The 25,048-nt window shown below is 39.5% G+C and overlaps 1 protein-coding gene across 1 annotated transcript in view; it reads left to right on the forward strand.

Annotated features, from left to right (window-relative positions):
• LOC121065388 (death associated protein) overlaps window positions 1-14,361 on the forward strand; it is a 48,157-nt gene extending 33,796 nt beyond the window's left edge. The window contains exons 3-4 of the mRNA XM_040548201.1: window positions 9,973-10,015; window positions 11,724-14,361. Of these exons, the coding sequence (XP_040404135.1) occupies window positions 9,973-10,015; window positions 11,724-11,843 (163 nt within the window). The 3' untranslated portion in view covers window positions 11,844-14,361. The remainder of the gene's footprint in view (window positions 1-9,972; window positions 10,016-11,723) is intronic.
• The last annotated feature ends 10,687 nt before the right edge of the window (window positions 14,362-25,048 follow it).

Here is a 25,048-nt window from a genome sequence, read left to right on the forward strand (position 1 = left end):
TTTTAAAATAAATGCACTTTACTTACGTCCGTTGTCCCTGATTTCAAAGGTAAGGAAGTTGATAACATAGTAAGTCAACTCCCATTATTATATTGTCACTTTTAATAATATCCAGAGGTACTACCACCATGCAGATGTTCTGGAGAAGCTGTGTTCTTGCTGAGGACACCCCATAGCTACAATTACAGAAACATAACTTCAGACAGCACTCTAGCAAGAAATGCGACACCAGGTAGTGGATAAGGTAAAATGAGTCATTTTTACAGTCTTTTTATTTCTGTTGTCATCTGCATGGAAACAAGGAGTATAAAATACTATTGCAAACTACTAGTATAAAGTACCAACAGTATTACTGCTGTTTAATGAATTTAAATTCAGCTGAGACTCTGGATGCTTGTTTTAATTCCTCAGACTGATCTGTTTGTCCTCTAAAAGCAAAGCGAAGAAGCAGAGCTATGTACGTGTCACAGAGAAAGGTGTAATCTAACCATGTTATACTAAGTGTTTGATAATGAATGGTAGAAACCAATGTAGCCAAGTGGTTAGCTGCCATCTTGCAGGTGCTATAATACTTGTTTAATGAAAAGAATCACCGTAGCTATTATTAATAAATGTCATTCAAACAAATGTAGCAGGATGTGATAGATCTAACAGACTGAACTAGAAAATTAGCAGTTGTTTTTGTTAGATTAACAGAAAAATCGCTAGTGGTATTGACATTCAGGGGTTTTTAGTTGCTTTAAGACTCCTACATCCCATTTAAATGAATGGGTACTGTTACAGAACTATATTCAGATTTAACAGCACATTGATCTGTTATCCATTTGAATTGCCACAGATTTTATTATCACTTAAAAAGCTGGACATTTATTTCACAGTGAGTGAAAGTTTAACATCCAAGAACTCCTCTTGAAATCCTCAGACTGTAATGCTTTAAATCCCATTGCTATTGATTTCTTCAGGGTCATTTTGTGTGTATTTCCTCAGTATGAAGTTCCAGTCCCATTGACATTAGTGGAAGTTCTGCAGTTGATTTTAGTAATATCAAATGTTGACCTTCTGGATTAAGCCCTTAAGATAAATAAGGGAAGAAACCATCTGTTCTGACTGTTCAGGTGACTGGATGTTTGTAGATGAAAAAGCAAGATCCCGGCTGTCCTACCACCACAGATCAGCAGCGGGGTAGCAATGGTAGTAGAGGAATTAAGTGGTTGCTTCCTGGCAGGTCAGTGGAGGTTGTTTTCTCTGTGGATAAATTGAGTTTCTCCAAGTTCACTTAAACAAATACGCTTGTCTGAATCTCTTTTAGACAACTTTGTTCCAAGTCTTTTGTCTTATTAAAAACCTAGCTGGGCTAAGTTCATTAGTGACTAGTTTTTTGTTGTTGTTTGTTTATTTTTTATTATTAAAAGCAAGTTATTAAATTGAAAACATTTTTTAACTGTCTTCTGTTGCTTCTTCATGAGCTCCAAATACAAGAATACAGAAAGAATGATTCCTTTGCTTCCTGTGTCTGAATTAAGAGAAATTTTGTGTTCTAAGATTTGCTAGTCTTTTATTCCTATGACAAGATTTATTCCTCTAGAAACTGCACTTGTCACTGGATGGTAAGGAGAGTTGTGTCAATAACGTTGGAAGGGTTTGAACTAAAGTATATTCTGGACCAGTCCAGCCAACTTGCACAATCTTCAGCCTGGGATCTGACGGTGCAAGAGTGTCTTCATAACCTTCCAAAACACCCTTGGTTGTGCTTGGAGCTTTCCCAGGTGTGGTGTATTGAAATGGGCAAGAATTTTGTCATGATCTCTTCTGCTGCAGGGGGAGCTGTGAACATCCACAGGAGTAACAAAAAAGCTGATTTTTGTCTGTGTTGGCATTGGAGAGACTCATGCAACAGTAGGGTGCTATTGCAGCATGGAAACTGTGCCGAATGTGAAGTGTAAAACTGGGTTAAGGAGGCTTCTTGTAATAGTGCTGTGGATGTGGAAGATGGTGTGGTATTTACATACATGAATATGCATGTGTGTCTCTCTATGTCTAGAGTGTCATTTGGAGTAATAAGAAAAGATAATGCAATTGTTGAAAGCGGTAGAGAGTGAAATGTGCACGTCTGCTGAGTTGGTTAATGGCTTGAGGCGTGTGAAGGCAAGGTTGAGGTATGGCTTCTAACAGCTGTGATTGGGACGTTCTGTGGGCCACTGCTGTGTGCCTCTGAGATGAACAAATTCACCAGGACAGGAGTGAGAAGACTTCAGCCTTCTCATTAGCTTCTAATTTCTGCATCTCCTTCGTTGCACTCATATCATGTATTCCTGGTTGCAGCGTCAATGGTATTTTTCAAATTCTACTCCATCTTCCATCTGCTACAGATGTTGGAGGAGCTGCGACAGTGCTGCAACTGAATAATGTATCTCTGATGCTGAGATAATGTAGTGCAGGCCCATAGTTGTCATATTCTCAGTGTGGAAGCATGTTACCATCACGGGAGCGTATTCTGAAATGCACTTAACTGTGTGACTAGTGTGAAAAACTTGGTCCTCTCTCCCCTTGGCACCATGGTCTTCGCTGGCCATCCATTTTGCAAGTGCTTGAAGTCTGCCCTTCTTAATTCCTTATTTTAGACTTTCATTGGAGTTGTCAGCATTTAAATGTTTCTTGTTTTATGTCAGTTTTTGTAGCTTTCATTTTTCTGTTTAAGGGACTACAAACATTATGTGGGCTAATGCTGCAGTTAGACTAGGTTGAACCCCAATAAACAAACCAACTGTGGACTGTTTCTAAATCCTCTGAGTCTATAGAAAAAGTGAAATACTTAAGTCTTCGTTTTGTGATCAGAAGAAGGCAAGAAAGAAGTTTACTCTCTGTGTAGCTTGAACAACAATGTAGATGAGAGATTGTGGATAGCTTTCTTAAATAATTGTCCTCGTGGCTAAAACATGCACTAAAACCAAAGATGAATAAGATTAATCTGGTGAGATTAATCAGGCCATATGCTGCGGCAAGTTGACAGCGATTGTAAGAACAATGAATGTCAATCAGTTGCTATTAAATGTAATGGGCAGTGATTTACCATCCCATTAAAAGATCAGGACACCCAATTTGCTTGTGTATGAATAGCCAAGCAAATAGTCATTAAAATGTCCTGATAGGGTTTTAGGCTCTTCCTTAAAGCTTGCATTTGTCTGCATAGGAAGAAGGGTTGAGCAGAGTGGAACCTAGCTCATGGGATATATTGGAACACAAACTAAACACGTGGGGACAAGAAAATTGTTCTCTAAAAGTAGGGTGTGGCTGTGTATTTATGTGTATGCCTGGGTGTCCGTATATATAAACGCACTTCAGTTCATCGAGAGGAAGCATTGCTTTTACTTGTCTTAGTATCTGCCACGGCACCTGGATTTCTTTGAGGGTGTATACTTACTGTACAGAAAACTCAGAGGTTCAACAGTGCCATCCTGTGGGTGATCTTAAAGGTTTGAAAGTTATGGCAGATAAATAAATGACCTCAACAGGATAAATTATCATGGAATATCAGATACTGTATGTCCCTGCGCAATCAACTAGCATATTTCCCTCTGGTAGGCAGTCAGGCTAATTATTACTTTTCTGTCCAGAAAATTAATAACCTAAATGCATTACAGCCAATTGGAAAGTATTTCAGGCAAGCTGATGAGCAATGTGCTTGTTAGTCTTTCTCTATTGCTGAGAAATGTGCTTTTAATCATCTCAGTGTGTTTTTAATCATCTCAGAATTTATTTTTGCAGACAATGCCAAAATTAAAAGCAACCACGTAAATTCAAATAAGCACCGCTAGAAAGTAGTATCTGGACATCTTTAAAAAGGAATTAAACTAAGAATAGTTAGCTTTAATGTTTCATAACCAGAATATATGAATTTCCAAGTAACCTTGAAGATTAAGCTGGGTGGTTTGAACAACTTGCCAAAATGGTTTTAATTCTAGAAAGCCAAGGGCAGGATTAAAGTCAGAAGTTTTGTTGACTGAAGTTGAATTTCTGACTAGAATATTTTGAGGACTTTTTGTTCATAGAGTGACTGTTTTGGTGGGCACAAGGTATAAAATAGTAAAACTTGCTCTAATGAGGGAACAGTTGGGGGATCAAGGGGTGATTGAACACACTACTTAATGTTTTTCACTTTGCTTGCCTAAGCAACTTGTTAAAGAGAGTGCACGGTACGTTTACTTGGAAAACGAGCAAAGAAATACAGGGCAAGCTGGTCAATAGAAGGTTCTTCTCCCTTTTCAATTCCTTGCTATTTTGGGGTATTCGAGGGGCTAGGCGGTGTCTGCATGCTGCCTTTGCCCAGCAGCTCAGGTGCCTCTCCAGTTGGCAGCAGGTCTCTGGCATTGCTCCTTCACGCTCCATAGTCAGAGAGGCCAGCTACAGGTCACAGTGTATGCCACTGGGTGGCTTGATAGAGTCGAGGAAACACAAAATTAAAGAATTCACCGTCAGGTTTTGATAGCTAAAAATTATGACATGATTTGTGGTTCCTAAGTCTTTGAAAAACATGTCATGCCATTATTTCATGCATCTGTTTGCCAGGCCCCCATAACAGCAGATGATGACCACTGATAAGAAGACATATAATTAATTAATTCCCACGTATTGGAAAAGACAAATATGAACTACTCGCATTTAGAAGATAATATAGTTTAATGTAGTTTTAAAGCATTTACCATTTTTGTACTTATTTTGAAAAAAAAAATCTAGCCTAGGAAAAGACTGGCATGTGTTCAGTCCTATCCTTTTTAAAGCAGGCTAGCCTGTTTAAATGTTTCCACACTGGGAATCCTGCGTGCATGCTTGTACCCTGATCTACAGTACTGAGATGAATTGTGGATGAATCAGATATATCAGGAAAATAATCTCTTGTGATATCTAATCGAAAGTGGAGAGGATAATGAAATTTCCAAGTTTGACCTCTGCGCAGGTGTTTCTTTGTAGACCTTGTAATTTCAAGGTTAACTTGAGCCCCAGAATACCAGCATTTTTACAACTTTTTCATGTTTCTATACTGATGTGAATGTATTTAAGCCATATAAATGTCTAATTCTGGTTTTGAATCTCCCTAAACTTTTGGTCTTAATGTTGCTTTATTTTCAGGAGGTTCTGCATTTAATTCTGTTATTTTAAAGGTGTTTACTAGTTTTAAATGGACGTCTTCTACTTTCTGCAAGTGTTACTTTCTATGTATACTATAAAGAAGATAAATGGGAACAATATTCTCCAGCCTTGCGTATACAGAACGCAAATAGGTCTTAGCTCTTTACTCACGTAGAAGGTTCTGCATGCTCTCTTGGTTATTTTTTCCATCTTTATTTCTGCTCTGATTCTTTTGTTATGGTGTTCCTGGACTGAATACAGTATTTTAAATGACGTATAGTGTGAGGTACTATTTTTACCATTGCTTTTTCTTGTTCTTTATTTGTTTTAGTGCGTTTCGATTTTTCCAATCACCAGTGATTATTGAGTGCTAGCTTTGATCCATGGTTCTATTTCCTAGTTAGTCAGCTCTAAATATAGTCTTTTAGTCTGAATCATGCTTTGAGTAATGCTCATAGTCCTTTATCCAGATCAGGACTGCCACTCAACCAGCCACTGGAAACTGGCATCGGATCCACCCCGTCAAGTAACACTGTGCTAGGCAATCCAGGTGCTGCAAACAGGGCAGGAAAAGCTGTGCTCTTTCCTGTGCTTGCAACCACTCTTAAAAAGTTGTGAGTCTGTGTAGGCTGTATAAGCACGTAGCCTCTGTGTGGATGTGCGTACACTACACGGATTTAGTTAATGACTATAAAAATCACTATTTACTTGGAAAACTGATTTATTCAGTTTCTATATTTCAAATGGAATTGGATAAATAATCACCTCTGCATATTTTCCATGGGCTGTAGGAGATTCCACAGTAATGTGGAATCACACATTGTGGAACGTGGAACACACATTGTGTTTGTCTTTACAATATTTCTGTCAGACTTGAGTTCAACCAATCCCTCTAAGGTGAAGACGTAAGATTTTAGTATTATTAATGCCTCATTTCATCTAGTTAATGATCTTTTCAAGTATTCCATTTTCTTTGTGATTTACTTGCAATGTCAGATAAAGACCTTATTTAAGCTAAGTATTGTGAAATAATGGAAATCTTTATTTTATGTGAATACAATTGGGATAAATTAATCTAGTGGAGATTCAGAAGTTAAACAGGTGCAGTTCTTAACAGCATCACACGTGTAAAATCAGGGTAAGTTCTTTGAACACTGAAATCTTGACAGATGTGTTCTTTTCCTCTGTTATAATAAAACAAGTGTTATCTCTTAAAATATTGACACACAATAAGCAGTCTTGGAAAATACACTGTTGTATTTCTGCACAATATCCGCTAAGGCGATTATTTAATGATAAACAAATGTGTGCATTAAATAGCTTTAAAACATATTTGTAAACAAGTCCAATTTTTATAAGAAAGTATTTTCTTTTTTGCTTTCTTGCTTACTGATGCCTAAACAAAGGAATGCTGCATCTTCAAAACAACATCTGTCAAACCAATTTTCATCAGATTAAGTATATCCTCAAAGCAACCACCACAGCTTACAAAATAATAGAAATGTAGGTTGTGCTTTACATAAAACACCAATAGAATTTAAAGCACTTGACAGTGTTTTACAAATGTAGCAATAATAGCCTGTGCATATTCTCTAGTTTTGTGTCTATTTTTGGTAAGCTCTTTGGAAGGATAGTGAGTGATGTTGGAATACCACAACTGCACTAGATGTCCCGGAGTGTGATTATGAAATTACGGGCCTGGCAGCTAATCTGTATCTGACAAAGCCAATGGTTTGAGAGTCTGGCAGTGGAGATTGATTCATGCTTTAATTTCATTTTTAATGAGAGAAATCTTTTTACAGATGATCTTCTTCACAATAAATTCAGTGAGTGATTATCCAAGCCTTTCTCTGATCAGTTGAATTCCTCATTAGTATAGGTGTATGATTATATATGCTCTGGCCTGATTCTGGTTCAATAGATCATCTGAGATAATTGATATTATTAAAGTTTTAAAGATTTTTCTGGGACAATGTGATCTAGTAGAAATTAGGAAGAAGACGGTGGCTCTAAGATAGAATCTTAAGGATACGGGTACATTCAATCATTCACGTTTCTGGCCAGCCTTCTGTCTTTTTCCCTGCTAAAAGAATAATTAATGTATGTAAATGAGCTTAGTGGTCGGCTGGTGTTACTTCCATAGGAGTGAAGTGTTCACTTGTTGGCTTTTGTAATCAGTTAACTACAGAGGTGAAGCTTCATTGCAGCATTTATTGAGTGTGGTTGCTCAGGTCTGCCAGAAATGAATGCAGGGTTTTCTGAGGGAAAAAAAAAAAAAAGACCTTTTGGATGGAGAGTACAATTTCTTGAGCTGGAAGTCAGGTCAGCATGCTCATTAGTTCCCGTTGGCTGGAAATCTAGCATAAAGCAAGAGTAGTCCAATCAAAAAGCCACAAAGGGCAAACAAGGGTGAAAATTGAGGTCAAATCCTTTTATGGCTGGATGTAGGTAAGTTTTTACAACTCTGGTTTCCATGTAGGTTGTTCCCTTTGTGTCAGTGAATTGCTCTGTGCCATCCTAAAATGTTCTGCGTTAACTTTAGTCAAGTTAGCATAAGGCATTCTGGTGACTGCCACACCTGTGAGTCCTGATTACTCTCTTATTCTTAAGATAGTGCTGCTAATGACAGTCCCAGAACAAGCTGTACACAAACAAGGCTAAAAACATTATTTCATGATAGAGTTCAAGGTAAATTCTTCATATATGAAGGATATAGTTCTTACCAGGAAAATGGTATTAATGATTTCTTTTCATCTCTACAGGGAGATGTCAACTACATTTGTGTTGCTACCTGAAATGTAGAATACTGACTGACTTTTAGCATAACTTTTTATGAAAATGATCCTTATATGATCTTCAGCCTAATTCCTTAGACAAAAGAACATACAACTAAGTGAAAAATAAGTACAGAAATGTACCAAATATTCTCTGTCCAACTTTGTTGTGTACCCAGAGAATTTAGGACTTGTGAGTGCAGGCTCCTTGAATATTAACAGCATTACATTCCTAAACAGGATACCAGAATTTCTCAGAAGACTTAAAATGTACAGTGGGAAAAGCTCTGTTTGAAACAACCATTATGCTAGAGGTTCCTTATGGTTTTCATTTTTGGCCAAAACAATGAAACATTTAATTTGTTTTTAAAGCAATAAGTATGATGTGGTGGTAGTCAGACAAGCGATAGCACGTTCAGCAAATATAGGCTCTTTTCAGGAAACGTTGATTTGAATTTCATGCACCACCCAAGCGTAGTGAACACTCAAAGGTCATAGTAAGAATATAAGAAAAAATCAGTCTCATTTGAATTCCTGATAATCTAATATTGTTAATAGAGAAACAGTTATTGGTCTGACATTGCGTTGAGTATGATTAAAGCCAGATTCCATGTGTAAAGAACTTGCTATGTCTTTTTTCTGTTTTTGCCATTCATTTCCTTTATACTGTCATGGAGTTAGTTTATGAATGGAGCTGTCAGCCACCACAGTACATCTGTGTTTTCTCAGAGTTATTTCTTTGAGTTTGTTGGTCACCATACAAGATACCTTATCCAGACTGTAATGTACTAATTGGCTCAGTACAATAAGGGTAAAATGAAAGTGTTTTACTGTTGATCTTTGGTTGATATTAGTTTATACCGACAGAAAATTAGATTTGAAGAGGCGCTAATACAGCTAGCAAAATACTCTTTCTCATTGCAGGAGATATTACTGGTACTCTTAAATGGAACTATTATAAAGCAAAACTTTTTTTTCCCCTTTTTCTAATCTTTCTCACTTTTTAAAATTTGTAGGGTGTGATGAGTTTTGTTAAACGTCTGGAGTGTTCAGAGACTCTAGCAATACACTGACTTAATCAGGGCTCAGATGATATTTATTAGACCATTATATCAAGGTCTCATAGTGTGCTGCTCATCACCTTAACTTCGCATAGCATCATACCAAAAATCTTTACAAGCTTTGTAGCTATTACAGAGATCTTGTGAAGCTGCTGCTCTTGATCCTGTTGCAGACCTCCACGCAGGTGTATGGTCTTACCATATGCCACCAAAGTTGCTGAGCATGTGAAATGTAGATGCTATGGCAGTGCACACCACCATGTGTGCTGGCCTGTCTGCAGTTTGGTCTTCTTCTAGAGGCTGTCAGTTCAGTAGATCAGTGGTCCAGGGAATCTGATCCCTTGTGTTGGCCGAGTGTGAGTTGAATTCTACTGTTGAGTCTGTTCCTATTGATGTGATTGGAAGTCTGCAAATCAAAAAGTGGAGCAGAGTTTGCTTTATGTTTTTTTAACGTTTGTTTTATTGCGGACATAGTTCTACTGTGTAATAGAGTAGATAAATATCTGCTTTAAAATCTGTGATTTAAAGTATTAGGTCTTGTTTTTTCTAAGACTCGGAATCCTAATTCATTTGACTGACTTACATAAAGTTGGATTTTATTTTCCATAACAGCAGTAAGTTTAGTCTAACTACAGTTTCCATTTTTTCTTGCAATACAAATATACTAAGCCCAAAGTATACTGGTGGTAGCTTATATATAAAATTGGAGGATTAATAAACCAATGGAAACAAACCAAGACTCTCAGCTTTAAGTAACAAAGTAAGCTTTCAGACTAGTCTTTTACCGCTGTCTCTCAATTAACATGAAGTAAGAGCAGTCAAAACATACAGGTCTGTATCAGTGTTCTTGGCTGTAGTAAGGTAAAAGTCATTTGAAGAGGAAATTTTTCTTATTTGAAACATTAATTGCCAAAAATGCTTTTTTTTTTTTTGCATTGAATGTGTGACATACTTTTCATTTTTACCTTCTAAATATTTTGTGCAAGTAATCCCTTTTTTTTTTTTTTCAGCCCACCTAAGCCAACGGTGTTCATCTCTGGCGTCATTGCTAGGGTAAGATTATCATTAAATTTCTTTCAGCCATAGGAAAATGATTGTAGGCTTTTCAGAATTATTACTGATCAGAATAAAATTAATCTCTTTCATTCCCCTTTCTCTTTTATTATAAAGAGCTTTATGTTTTCTACATTTGTTTCAGTCCCTTTGAGCATTCTTTCTGGGTTTTGTGTGAAATTAAAATTATTGAAATGGCTTCCACTGTTTTAATTTCAGCACTTAAAGTTTATTGGATCTTCTTTTCATATCTAAGGGAGATATTACTGCATTCCTGTCTTTAAAGGCAATTGCATTTAAGTCCGCTGCTATAGCTTGACCTGTGATGAGGAGCATCACTTCTGCCTGTGGTGGTACATGTTTGAAGACACGGAGCTACCCTATGTGCCTTGGGGTACAGGGAATTCTAAGCATTGTTCCCTAAACTTTAACAGCGAGCAAGACCTGGAAATCCATAAGCTTAATCATTAGTATTAACAAGCCATTAATCATCGGGTCAGTAATTCGTGCCTTGTGCACGGGGTTTTTATCTTGGCTTTACATGATGGTTATCACTAGGGTGTGTAATGTCTACATGTTTACATGTCTACAAACAAGTCATAGAAGACCTGCATTCACATCTTCTGTTTGAGACAACAGGGTGTAAGGGGGCAGAGAAGTATGGACAACGCAGAACAGCATCAAGGGGAAAAAAGGTAGAAAATGTCAATTCTGAGAAGAGGTGTTTGAAAATTAGAAGCAGCTTGGAGCAGAGAACAAAGTAAAAAAAATGTAAAAAGCTAACCTAGTGATCAAGATAAAAATAAATGCTGTCAGAGTAGAAGCAAAGAATTTGGAGTAGGTTGGAATGGGGTCACGTGTGAAAGAGGCAATCTGAGGTGTCTGCTTTATACAAAATATTTCTGTGTAACATTGTCACCCCATGAACCCATGGAATACAGAATGTTTTCGCATGTGTTTGTCCCATTTTCTAAACAGAATTTGCAGTGCTGTTCTCTCCTTGTTGTTGAGGACTGATAGAAGTTGTTTCCCACTGCTTTTTGAAAACTTCATGGGACTGACCCTAGAAAAGAAAGTTCTAAGTTGGTGACATGAGTATTACATGTGAACTGATAGTGTAGAACAGTAGCAAGTGAGAACTAAGACTAGCAGACCTCGTTAAAACCTCGTTAAAAGAGCAAGTTAAACTTAAAAGCTAGGGAGCTCTAAGATTTGAGTCAAGAATAGTTTTAGATCGTGCCTTTCTTCCTACAGAACTAGCATTTCTACAGTTGGTTTTCCTGTGCAGGTCATTTCTCAAGCTGCCTTAGATTATTTGTGAAATAGTTCCTCTTTCTTGCTGTGTTGTGAAAACCAAGTACGTTGAATAGATCTGGCCGTACAGAGACAGTGAAAGTGACTTGGCACAAGGATCTATTAAATGCTGAAGATAAAATGTGTTGTGTGGTGTTTTTTTTTTCCATTGGATTGCTTTAAGATAGTATGTTCTTAGGTGCTATGTATAATTGGAAGAAGCTAAATCTGTGCAAGTGAAATTCTGAAGTTGTCTGAAAGAATAGCAAGATAGTACATGTACAGGGGGACTTCAGAGGAATATGTTGCGCTATTTTGCATGTGATCTTTACATTTTGAAAAACTTATATTCACTTGAACTGGAACATAGGGTTCTAAGATGTCTTAAATTTTTCCCAATGTGTTCTTCATACAGGGTGATAAGGACTTCCCTCCAGCTGCAGCTCAGGTGGCTCATCAGAAACCACATCCTTCTGTGGAAAAGCTTCCTCACCCTCAACATGTCAAGCAGCATATTCACCAACCTCGCAAGTGAGCTCTCCATCAACATCTCAGCCAAACTGCCATCAGTGAATATGTTTGAGAGAAGACAATGACACTTTATGATTTACACTATCAAATCTGTAATATTGACCCCTAAAATCATATTCTGTTTCTTTTACTTTAATTCCCAAGGGCTAATAAGAATGAAGACATTATTCAGTTGATATACCAGATGGAGAATTTTCCCCTTCTCTGTTTTGTATTTGCTGATCAAGGGTGGTTTTTTTTGGTAAGACTCTCTTATTGCCAAGACAAAACTTTAGTGTGAATATGATTAATGAGCTTAAAGCTTGTACTTTTAGTTCTGGCATTACAATAGCAGATAATTATGTAGTTTTTATGCTAAATCAGTACAGAACAACCCTTTTGTACTGGTACTTTTATTATCTGAAGGGAGTTTGTGTGTGAGACAGACAGATTCCATAGATAGCTTCCTAAGATGTTAGGTGTCAGTGGCTGTGCCCTCTGATTTGAACTAGTGAAATGATAAAAGGGTCCAAATATATTCTCAAGTGGACAGAAATCCAGTTGAATCTTCTTTCTACCCCTTCGCACTCATAGTCTTGCTGAAATTCTTCAGTGCAAGCTCTGCACGTACGGAGGTCTGTGGAATGGAGAGGGAGGCGTAGTCAGAGTTACAAGTACACTGCTGCTGTAGATGACCGGTCCATGATCTCATGGGTCTCACGGGGCCTGTATTTTTATGAGGTGATAATTTCTCAGTTCTAATAACAAGCTGAAGCAGTTCAGGACCTTCCAGAACTGAACTTAAAATAAACTGAAGAAAAATCTGTTTTCTTTTTTAAATTACACTTTGAGATCACTGTTGGAAGATAAGTGATAACATCATTAAATGTGTTTAGGTTTATGACCCAACCTCTGTTGTACATCCTTTTTTTATTGTAAGGACAATAATGGTACAAGGGAATAAAAGTTACCTTTCAGATAAAGCAATTGGATTAGGTTAGGCCACATAATTAGATCTTTTCATTACACAGTTCAAAAAGAAAAAAATCACAAGCTCTATCATCTTCCTTCTACAACTCATCTCTATAAAACCCAGGAAAAATTATTTTTTAAACATTCCACCTACATTTTTAAAGTGTACTTCTGTTTTTAACTGACTATAAATACAGTGCAGGTTTTAATGCCCTGTAGGTTTATAAAACTTCTAACAACCTCAAAAACTGGGTACAGGAGCAAGCTCTGCAATTATTTACCTGCCAACTTAGTTAAAGTTTGGCGTCACTTGGGGCTTTACTAGTTCATTTATGTTTAAAACCAAGTATTAGGAAAAAACAGTGAAGAGGGTTTCAAAACATGATTTTCTTTAAGATTTTCTTTAAATATCTGCAGTTTCAATAATTATTCTTTGAATAGCTGATATAAAACAACAATTCTGTGAAATATGGCCCATTTCACAAGCAAAATAACTTGCTTCATGTGGGTGAAAGGGACCTGACACGTCCATCTCTGTGTAGGCTTGAAATGGAAAAGGTGTTCTACAAAGGATAGGCATGCATATATTTATTCTGCACCCGAGGAGGGATGTACAATCCATGTATGCAGTCCTTATTTTCAATTTAATTAGATGACTACTTGTCTTAGAGAATGAGAACATTGGTTTTAAGAATTTTTCTGTATTAGAATATGCATAATTTTTAAATATGCTTTGTTTCTGATGTCGGTACTTCTGAGGCCTTGTTCATTGCCGCTCATGAGTGTCCAAGTGATTCACAAATGAGTAATTTATTCATAAAGGTAGAACTGTTGAACCTTGTGGAATATTTATGTGAGCTAATTCACTGGCAGGAACATTTGCAAGATTCAGGACAGCAAGGGGTGGCATCTCATTGACAGTGCATGGGACTATTGATTGCACTGTAATGCATGGACCATGATTGGGAATGATGTGGATGGAATTCAGCTCTAGTTTTGTGTCTACATCTGAAGTAGTGTCGACACTCAAACTGTAGACAATAATGTAGTCAAAACAGTCGGTGTAGGTATGATGTGACCAATATTTTCAAGACAACCTGAATCACTCTTGACTCTATTGACTGAAGTGGAAAACTCAACGTACTTTGGTATAGTTGCACACAATTTGGTGGGGCTGGATACCTCTACTCTGTGTCTAGTAACAGCAGGTACAAATGTGTGTTTCTACCTTTTGCAAGCAACACCATATTTCTAGCCTTTTATTAAAAATTGGGAATACAGGTGCTTTTGACTTACAAACTGCTCCTGGTTGTTAATGCAATATATATACAGCATATATAGACAGTATCTGAATTTTGTCTTTGATTACTTAGATGGATATATATGTTTGTACAATGGAGTATGACTCCCAAGATAGCTTTAGTGCCTTTTAGAGTGCAGGAATTACTATACAGTTAGAAAATGTCTCTGTATGAAAGCGTATTCTGTATTGTTGGAAGGTATCCATGTTGATGCATAGGTTGCCTTACCAAAGTGTTACCTTGCTGAGAATAAAGAATCATAACTGGTGAGCTGGATTGTCTACTGATGATTATTATACTTTCTAAGTAAGTAAATATGTCACAATAACATAAAAGCACAGCAGATGTTCAGATATTAATATTAAATGATTGCAAAAGAAATTTTCTGGGATTGTCAAAGTGACAATAATGCAACAATAAAGCATGAGATTGTATATTGGGCTCATTTTTCTATAAGCACAGTGCAAATCAGGGTGGAGTTTTGTGGGTTTTATGGAATTTTAGTACAGAATGCCACAAGACTAATCAACATTTTATAGTTAGTGAAAATTATTAGGAAGTTTCATGACATAGTGGATGAGCTGTTTTGGATTCTTCCAACTAGAAGGCACGTTGCTGTCTTCCACTATGAAATTGGAGTTTCCCCACTAGGTCTTTGCCAAGGTATAGAATCTTAGACTGGTAATAAATCAGTATGGTAAAGGAAATGAGATTTAACATTTTCTGCTACTTTTCAAGTCCTAGTCTTCTTTCAGAAATGAAAGTTTTATAACCAGAAGAGTTGGCAGGCTTCTTGTAATACTACAGGTAACATTGCATTGTACGTGCCATTACACAAGTGATTCACAGAAGACTTTGGATAAGTGACCACAGGGTTTTTGGAAGCTTTCTGATATTTTTGGCATTCTATATTTAGTATATGGTTAGTGTGTATATAATAAACATAAAGGATACCTCACAGTACAAATACGATAGATTTTCTTTCTTCAGACTATTGCAATGTTAGCTCCTTAGCCTCAGCGGTCATGCACTACATTGTTCAAAAACTTGTCTTCTTTCATTAAATTTTGGAAAAATACATGGGTGTGACATCTGGCACGCTTGTTGATTGAGTTGTCCATAATTATTCCTAACAATCTCTTTCATACAGAGGTGAAGGGGATGGTTTGCACATATGTTTTTGTAACTTTAGAACAACATTATTCTGAATGCTTACGGTCTTCACAGAGGAGGAAGTTGTGCATATTATAAACCACTTATTGTGTCCCCTTCAGATTTTCGTATATCAAGTTTAAATGAGATTGAAGTCTAGGCCAATGCTTTGACCTTTAGGATTAGGATATATTCATTGCATTTGGGAAAATGTGGGTCTGTCAGTAAGGGTACAGTTAATGTTTGAGCAGGAAGAGATGTTGCTGGTTAGATGCTACGATTATGTAAAGAAGAGAAATCTCAGTCTTAGTTGAATTTCTTTGCACACAAACCTCTTCGTCCACAAGGTAAAGATGTTGAAATGTCTTCAACACACAAGTGGTTACAGCTAACATCTACTTTATCAGTAAAAGAGGAATCCAGATTATATTGACTGTAAGAGCCTAGATGAGAGGATAGATGAGAAGAAACTGAGTCAAGCCTACAGTGATGAATCTTCAAACTTCCTCAACAGATGGGTAAAAATAATGTACATTGTCAGTGTGGCATTGGTAACTGTTGTGCATGATTGCATTATGTATAACTGGTAAAGGTACTTAACTTGCTATTCTATGGAATTCCTTTTTTTCCTCAAAATTTCTCTATGACACCTCTGGCATGTACGATTTTTTCTTAAGAAGGCAGAGTCTTGTAGTTTGCTTGTTGGTGTGTTCTTGGGTCTCCTTTAAGAACACATTTATTGGTTTTCCTCATCTTGCATCAGAAAAGAGACTGCATCTGGTGTATGCTATTTCTGTGAATCTTCTCATAAAATGTTAACGCAGGTGCGTAGATAGGAAACCCCAGAGGAGAAGTGGAATGCGTTATATTTTACAAAGCACTCCATGAATGAAGTATGTTACAAAGACCTCTTCCCTTTACCTTGAGGATGCTGATTTCAGGTGAGAACAGAATACAATCTTAAATATAATTTAATACTGCTTGGAGCTGACAAGCACACATGGATGCTGCTGATCTTTTTTTTTCTTCCAAAATTCACTCCCAACCCTGCCAGGCTGGGACAACACTGAGACAGAGGCATTAAACCCATTGCAAGCATAAATCTTGCAAGTGACCTTGAAAGGACCCCTTGTAATATAATCTCTGCTGCCCAGCTTGTAGTGAAGGTATTTTTAGAAAACTCAAGTGGCTAGGGTTCTGTAGGTCACTCCCAGCTTTAAAAAAGAAACGCATTTGTAATCCACAGTGATTTTAAGGATTATAAAAATCATTTAGCTGTTAACGAGCTGTGAGCTCTCTACAGCCAAGAGTAGGACACATGGATTACCTTTGTTATATTCTCACATTGTTGTGCCTAAAGCTGGTTCAGCAAAATGGGTTTTATCCTTCAGTTTGGCTGACAAATGTCAGGTTTTGAAAGAAAGTAAAATAACTTCTTACAAGTCATTTTTGGTAGATGTGTCAGGTGTCGGTGGATGTCTGAAACCATGTTCAAAAAGATACTGACATCACTTTTGTACATATGGAGAAGCAAATGCATTAAAAAGACAGCAACTAAGCTGGCTTCATGTCTAGTAGTGAATTCAGTAGTGTTCTGTGAAAGTGCTCTTAGAAGATCATGAGAGAGAAAAAGATGAGGTATCATCATGTTTCAGGACTGGACACTGACCATTTCCTATAGTACACAATGACCACAGTTTGCAGTGCTTAATTTTGCACTAAGCATACAACTCATTGATCCGTAAATCTACATGGCCTTGAATCTTTTTGCACAGGAGAGAACTTTGGATGAGGAAAATCTACAAATGCAAACAAATTTTATCAAACTTATGGTTCTTTTAACCCAAAAGATTTAAAGAAATGCATTCTCTTTGCTGCAAGAGCCAGCATTGGGTGTACATGCATGTAGGCTGTGGAATTGAGATGTATTTCAGTTGAAGTGAGACCTAATTAATATTGTAGTGTGTGTATACCTACAAAGAAAGTAGTCAGATTTAGAACCTAAAATCTAATATTTTATTCATCCCAGGTGCATTGAGCAATGTGAGATCAGATTTCTAGGAACACATAGCTTGGATGAACACCTTTGACATCCTTCTTGCAGGTAGCTTTTCACTGCTTTAAATCCGAGTTGCTAATAAAAAATACATTAGAAGCAGACTCCCCACCTAATCCCTACTTGCTGGGTAAAATATAATGAATAGCAAATAAGAGTTCTTTTTTAGGGCCTGATTTATCATCCAGAACAGAATAAACATCAGCCCACTGCTGCTGATATGACAATTGTGACAGCTGGAGGGGTCGGGAATGAAAGGCTGAAACCTTAAATAAGCCTTTCAATTCAGCCTATTATGAGGACGTTTGTTAAACACACAGCCTCGCTTTTCACCGTGCCAAATAGCTCCTAAAATGTACACACTGGAAACCTATACTTTGTAATGTAAGAGCTCTGCTTTACATGCTAATAGTTGGTTCACCATTAGCCAATTGTTTCTAAGATAAATATTTATGGAAAGTATAGAGCGTGATCTGACTATTTATCATGACTCAGAATGCTCCTCTCTCCTAGGTTCATGGCATTTGGTTAGTTTATAGACAGCCTTTTTCCTGGCTGTCACTGTGCGCAGCATGTGTCACCCACGGATAGTTGGTCCCTTGTGAAAGGTGTGACTTTGTTCAGCTGGGAGCAGGTTAAAAGGCAGAATCCTCTGCTAGCCCCCCGGTGCACAGCGTTACTCAACGTTACCACCAGATCCATCCTGAGAAGATTGATGATGCCTAAACACTCAGCTTTCTGTAATGCAAAATAGTATTTTTCCATCCTGTGAAGGCTACTGGTTTTTCAGAGAGGATTTGTACTTTGTGTTTAGGGAGTCCTGCTAACATCAGTGATAGTCTCTAAGGTGTAAAGCTAATGTCAGGTTTGTTTTGCAGAACTGGAGTGTCAAGCTAGATCATACACAAACTTAAGATATGGACCTCCAAATGTCTCTCTTCTCAGACCTCGTAAGCCTATAAACCTGAAAAATGGTGAAAGAAGTCTGGAGGGCAGACCTTTTGCTTTATGTGCATTACTCTCGTGGAGCTCTGCAGAGGGATGTCAATGTTAGACAACTTTATGTGCTTCAGTTCTGGGGCTTTGTGACTACTAAACCACTGCTCTAACATTGGCTTCTGGGCTTCTTGCTGACTCCCAAATGTGTTGTAAAGCCCTAGTTTCAGCGAGTGAAACAAAATTTGTCATGTAAAATACAAGCCCAGTGTCTCGTTGTCTAAGTCTCGTGATTTTGAAAACAGGGGATGGGATTTCAGCAGAGCTCCTTGGAATCAGGAGCGCCTGTCTATGCAGTGATGCTTGCTGGAATAGCAACTTCAGAAGAAAAGATATTTTTAGTGAAAAAAAAAATTAGTTATGTTGGAAAAGATTGAACAAAATAGTGTGGAGTAAATGAGCTTACTAGATAGGAAGCAAAATAATCACTCATAAAATATGTAGGTGTACATATATTTATGTACACGTTATATAATTTGGTATTACCCAATTTAAATAACTAGGGAAAAATGCCCTTATTTTGCTATTCCTAATAAATGAGTATATAGTATATCTCAGCAGAAATGTAAGTCTTACCACAGTCATTTTTCTGAGGCATGATAAAAAACCCAAGTTTATCAACAAAAGCAGTCCCAGGGTTATTGTTCTTCAGTTTCTTCTAACTTCAGGCTTCACATTTTGCTTATCCTGTGACCAAGCAAGACTGCAAAGCAATTGGCAAAGTACCTGCTCAGCCTAGAAATAGGTACTGTTGAAAGGCTTTTAATAGTCAGAATCAAGCAGGAACTTCACTCCTGATTTATCTTCCTTTATGTTCTGAAAATACGAATATTTCTGTGGCTGTTCATAAGGAGCCGAGATTATGGAGTGAAAAGATTAAAGCACAGCACTTCAGGAATAAGAGGCACACCAATTACCCTGAGAAGCAATTCTAAACAGCATTAGTGACCTAGCACTAGCGCGCTGAAAGGTGTCTAAAGATGGCACTTTTGTGTTCATTATGGGCCACTGCATTTTGCTAGCTTATGATATGTACTCAAGGTAAAATGCTAGTGCTGATGTAAATAGAGAATATTACTTTGATAGCATTATAGTTCTAATGGGTAATATAAGCTACAGGCAATGAATATGAGCCCTGTGTATTTTCAGCCATGTTTGCTGGCATTAATAACAGTACGGCTGAAGACTTTTTGCTTTCCATCAGCTGTGCAGCAAAACCTGTTCAAGTGTAAAAGGAGAGACAGGCTTGTTTTCACCGTGCACGCTTAACAGAAATGCTTCTTGAGAAGAAATCCTCTGTCCCTGCGCAGCTTGCTGACAGCGTCTGCTGGAGTTGGCTGCGGCATCACTTCAGTCTGATCAGTGCTGATTTGGGTGAGACTTTTTTTTTTTTGCTTCACAGACATTTCCAATAGTAACAAGGAAGAAAAATATTTTGAAAAAACATCAGCTAAGGGGTAGGAAGAGGGACTTAACTTGTGAGCCAAGCCTGTTGGGCCTGGAGTCCCTTGGAGGCAGGGAGGCAGCAGCATGTAACACGTAGGCCTGTCCCACCTGCTGGCGTCTCTCAGGGACAGGCTGCCATGCCATGCTTTGGCCTGGCTCCCACACCTGCCGTGCAAACGGTACAGCAGCTGGGACTGCTTGGTGCTGGGCTAGGTTTCTTTGAGGGAGAGCTTGTCCAGGGTGTCTAAAAGCAGTGGCTGGAAGAGCCCCCAGAGAGACCTCACACTGAGCACGCATCTTCACTCCCTGAAATCGCCACTGAACGCTGAAGCCAGGTAGGCATTTTCTGTGGATTTGCTGAGGGACAGTTTGGCAGACAGACAAAATCTGGGGGGGATATTACCAGAAGATCGTGGTAGCAAACTGAGCTGATTTAATTGTGAATTTTTGAGAGGGAAATGTTACAGACGGCATTCTTGGAAACGCACCTGGTCCTGTTGAGGTTGGAGCTGGGAGGAGGACATAAGACCTCTTAAGGAAGTTCAGAAAAAAGTGTATACAGCTCACATAATACATCAGGATTACTTTGTCTAAGGCACTCAGAATAAGCAAAGCATGATGTCCCTGTGACAGGGAGAAATACATGTGTGATGGACTAGCAGCTTTCACTTGCCCGGCCTCATCATTCCTGTAGGCACAGATCCCATTTTCTTCACCTTTCCCATCAGCTCTTGCAAAAAAGGTGGCTGTTCTGTGGTCTTCTAGTGACCCTGCCCCAAACTCCCCTGTCCCACTTCCCTGAAATTTACCCTCACTGGAGCTGCCCTGCTGGAGGCAACTGTGCTGCTGAAATCTGAGGTGAGAGCCTCTTGGCATCCCAAGTGAGAGCTTCTGGCAAGGGGAGAAACAGTAACACTCAAAAGGTGCCTTTGGCTTCCACAGAATTTCCTCAGCTGCACAGCGAGAGTCCAGGCCTGACAGAAATTTGTACATCAGAGAAGAGAGCAGATACTCGAAGAAAAGGATTTTCAATTCTATCTTTAATCATCTGAACAATCAGCAGCAACAAAGCCTAAAAGGTCTTCTGAAGTATCAGAAAGTGTTTGTGAGTCTTCTCAACAGCTTCTGCCATTAGAAATGAGTCACCGTGTGTTGGTCTCTTCCAGTCAGCTGTAGGAATGATGTGATGTACAGCCCTTGGTCTTAACCAGAATGTGATCTCTGTATGCTTCCTTTGTGAGGGTCTCTGAGGTTTACACCCAAATGCCATTGATGCAGGGGTTTGGGGGGCCGCTGCTCTGGACACCGTCTTGCATGGCCTGTGCGGCTCAGGCAGCTCTGAGAGCCCCAGCACATGGGGTGTTCCTGGTGTCCAGCAGCATCCAGCCCTGAGGGCACCCTGCGAAGGCTTGCTGCTGGTGAGCTGCTGGCAGGAGAGGGGAAGACACAAGTGTTTGCCTCCAGACCACACTATATGTTTAGAGTTTGCACCACACACAAAATATGTGGGGTTGCCCACCACGTGTGACAATGTCTTCTGGTGATGCTTAATAAAAGCATGCACGAGTCCCTCAATAAACAGCATTTACAGCAATGCCTGGAGTGTGGCACTTAGTGGCATACGGACTCAGATTTTAAGGGATCTGAATTTCTAGCCCATTTCAGTGGAAGCTTTTGTTGTCTTTCATCAAAATTGATTGCTTACCAGTAAAATGTGGTCATTGTTACAATTTGATAGGGTTTGCCTGTGAAAACAGATGCGTAAAACTATTTAAATAGCTCCATGCCCTGCCAGTATCCCAGCATTCACTGCCTAACTCAGTAAACATTTTCTCAAGGGAAAAATGCATATATAAATAACGTTAGCAGAAATGCTTTTCAAGGAATCCTAGGAAAGGTGTGAGCCTCTTCTGAAGGATTGCACAGGTACAGACCTTGCTGCAGAGGTGTGGGTGCAGCTTGGTGAGCAAGAATTGCAGCTGCCCCTCCTTTCCACCATGAGGCTTTTCGTGGTGTTATCTTAAAATTGTGAACAGTGTCACCAGTGCGTCGATAAAGGAGTTTGCAGGCCACCTTAAACTCCATTTCTGAGAAACAAGAGACTCTTCATGCATCTAAATGGCATTGTTGACTCTGGAAGCTGAAGCTGACAATTGGCAGCATCATTAAAATTGAAGCTGAAGGCAGGGTAAGACATATTCCAATTCATATCAAAATAAGGTGTCTGACTCCTGTACTGACTGTAGCATTTCTTTTTATATTTAATTCAATAACTTCATTTAAAACAGATGAAAAACTGCTGCATGTCCTGCATCTTGTGACGGGGGGTGGGCTCAGCTGGCTGTGGTGTCCCTGGGGCCATGCTCACCACCTTTTGCTTCATTCTCACACGTGATTCTCCCTCACTGCACAGGAAGTTTTTATAACCCCATCCAAACATCATCTGCCTCGGCTATATTTATGAAAAAAATCAAAGGAGCTGAGGAAAGATGATGCTTGAATACTGCATGGCTTTTAAAGTGATCTTGCCCAGCCTGAAGTAATGAAATATCTCGTCCTAAAGCATGTATCAATTCATGCTCAGATCATCTTTTACTTGTTTCACAAGCTTTATTATCAGCTAGTTGGGTTGGTTTTGATAACTATGGCAAGATAAACATGCCTGAACATGCCTGATCTGGTGGGATGTGGGGGGCATTCAGGCCATATGAGAGAAGGCAACGCTACTTAATGAGCTCCACCTTGGGCCTAGAAATATGAAGGTTATTGGGGTGGGTGCAAACCCACGATTGCCTGGGAAGATTCAAAGTTCATGTCCATACGTTAATGTGATTTTTAAATAACCCTGGTGGGAGACAATTGCTGTTAAATTAGAATTTGGCTTTATCTCATGTGCTTCTGCAGCTGGATCGCTGCCTCCATCTGTCTCCCTCTTGTCTCTGTGCATTCTGTCACTCTACGCGTGATTCACTTAAATCCCTTCTAAGTGTCATCTCTGACGTGTCTTCTGGGCTGCCACGAGGATTTCAGGAGTCTAGCTAATGGGAAATGGCAACACAGGGATTTAATGTCATTTAGACTGCACGGACCTGGCTTTTGCTTTCATGACTTCATAAATCTCTTAAATAGCCCACTGGAATCCCCAGAAGTTGGAGCTATCAAAAAATGTGGTGTGTGATGGCGGTACACGAGGCAAAACTTCTTAGCCTCGCATTTCTAAGCAAAGCTTTCAGTATGTCATTTATCTCAGGAAAGCAGTTAGTGGGAAGAACAGGCCAAAGATGCTGTCACCTTGCTGTTATTCCGGGGAAAGCATGTGTGTTTTTTATCTCATGGGTTTGAAAGACTGATATGTTCAACGTCTGCTTATTGCAGGGAATGCATAAGCACTCTTATGCTTTTTTTGTCATGAGCAGTTGTACAGGTTCAGTCTCCTCTTAGCCAGGAGCAGCAGCTGATCAACGCTGAGGATGTGCCAGGCCTCACTCTCGTCAGGGTCGCCCCAGGCTCCGCTGCTCTCTGAGCTGCCTCCACCATCTGCAGAGGACTTTGCACGTCTTCCTGAAGAAATTACGTGTGCTCTGATAGCGCGCTACTGACATAGTTTCTGTTATGTGGCTTTGTTTCTGAGTTGACTAGGGATTTAGGCAAGTATTTCTATGTAACTGATAGGGAAACTGAGGCACGGAGGTGAGAAGCAAGCAAGCATGTGCCTACATAGATAGGAACAGCTGAAGCTTCGATGCTTCTGCAACCATCAGGATGATGATGCTGGCTTTAATCTCTTTTCTTCTCTTGGTGCTGCCATCAGCCATGTCCCCTATGCTGATGGTTTCCTTGTTCTTGCCCAGCCTCACCTTCTCTTTACTGTGATTGTATTCCAGCTGCTGGTACACAACCCTCAGCTCTTCACTGCTGCCTCATTTCTTGCTTTTTCAATTTAACTAATTCGTGCGCTAAGCAAACGCCACCCAACCCCTTAGAAGGAGGGTGACCAATGTAGCACATGTTCTGTGTCCTGGGGTGATGGGCTGAGGAAGGAAAGAGACAGAGCTTTCCTACTGGGTTTATAGATTTTCTCCATTTCTTTCTCATGCAGGTAGGACGCATCCTGAACCTGAGATGTGTTTTTAGTGGCTAAAAATAACTGCTGCTGTCACTCTGCTCACGGCATACCTTTACATAAAGAACTGATCGATGGTTCTGAGTAAGCTCCAAGCTTAGTGGCTGGGAGGGTGGCTGCTTGTCGGCAGGACACATTTAAATCCCACGGCTGACTTCCCTACAAGCTGTGCTTTGTAGGAGGAGGCCTTGGGAAGACCTGCAAACAGGGAATTACTATAATCCAGCCTGGATGTCACAAAAGCATGGATTAATATTTCATCATCTGCCTCCGATTGTTGTCAGGCTCACTTTGTTCCTGAGCTGGGGCTGTGATCCTCTAAAGACAGCCTTGAATTAAAGATGAAGCCAGTGTCTTACCTGATGGAAGAAGAGCAGCTCTCTGGGCAGGACTGTAGCGATATGGCTCCTCACCCTGCACTGCAGTACTTTAAAGTCACCCAAACAATAATGCAAACCTGTCGCACGGTGCTGGGAAGCGTGTGAGCAGAAGTTGTGAGCCATGTTAATGAAAGGGAGACTGCTAATTGGCTGAGGGTAAGTAAGAGGCGGTGAACTGCTGCTGGAGGTGCCACTGACTCTGCTGTGTAGCAAAGAGCTCATGGGCTGTGGATGAGAAACATGGACCTTGCTGTCCTGCTGAAAAAATGAAAGCTGTAAGGAAAGCCCAGCCCAGTACAAGGAAACCCCTGGCACAAGAAGGATGTGGACCTGTTAGAGCAGGTCCAGAGGAGGACCACGAATCCATCAGAGGGCCAGAGCACCTCTCCTATGGAGAAAGGCTGAGAGAGCTGGGATGTTCAGCCTGAAGAAGAAAAGGCTCCAGAGAGACCTTAATCCAACTCTTCCATACTTAAATGGGGCTTAAAAAAAAGATGGAGAGCAACTTTTTGCTTGGGAAGATAACGAGAGAACAAAGGGAAATGTCTTTAAACTAAAAGAGGGGAGATTTACATTAGATGTTAGGAAGAAATTCTTTACTCAGAGGGTGGTGAGGCACTGGCACAGGCTGCCCAGAGAAGCTGTGGGTGCCCCATCCCTGGAGGTGTTCAAGGCCAGGCTGGATGGGGCTTTGGGCAACCTGGTCTGGTGGGAGGTGTCCCTGCCCATGGCAGGGGGTTGGAACTGGGTGATCCTTAAGGTCCCTTCCAACCTGAGCTGTTCTGTGGTTCTATGACAATGAAA

The sequence above is a fragment of the Cygnus olor genome, chromosome 2 (genome assembly GCF_009769625.2).
Source record: "Cygnus olor isolate bCygOlo1 chromosome 2, bCygOlo1.pri.v2, whole genome shotgun sequence".
Classification (NCBI taxonomy): Eukaryota; Metazoa; Chordata; class Aves; order Anseriformes; family Anatidae; genus Cygnus; species Cygnus olor.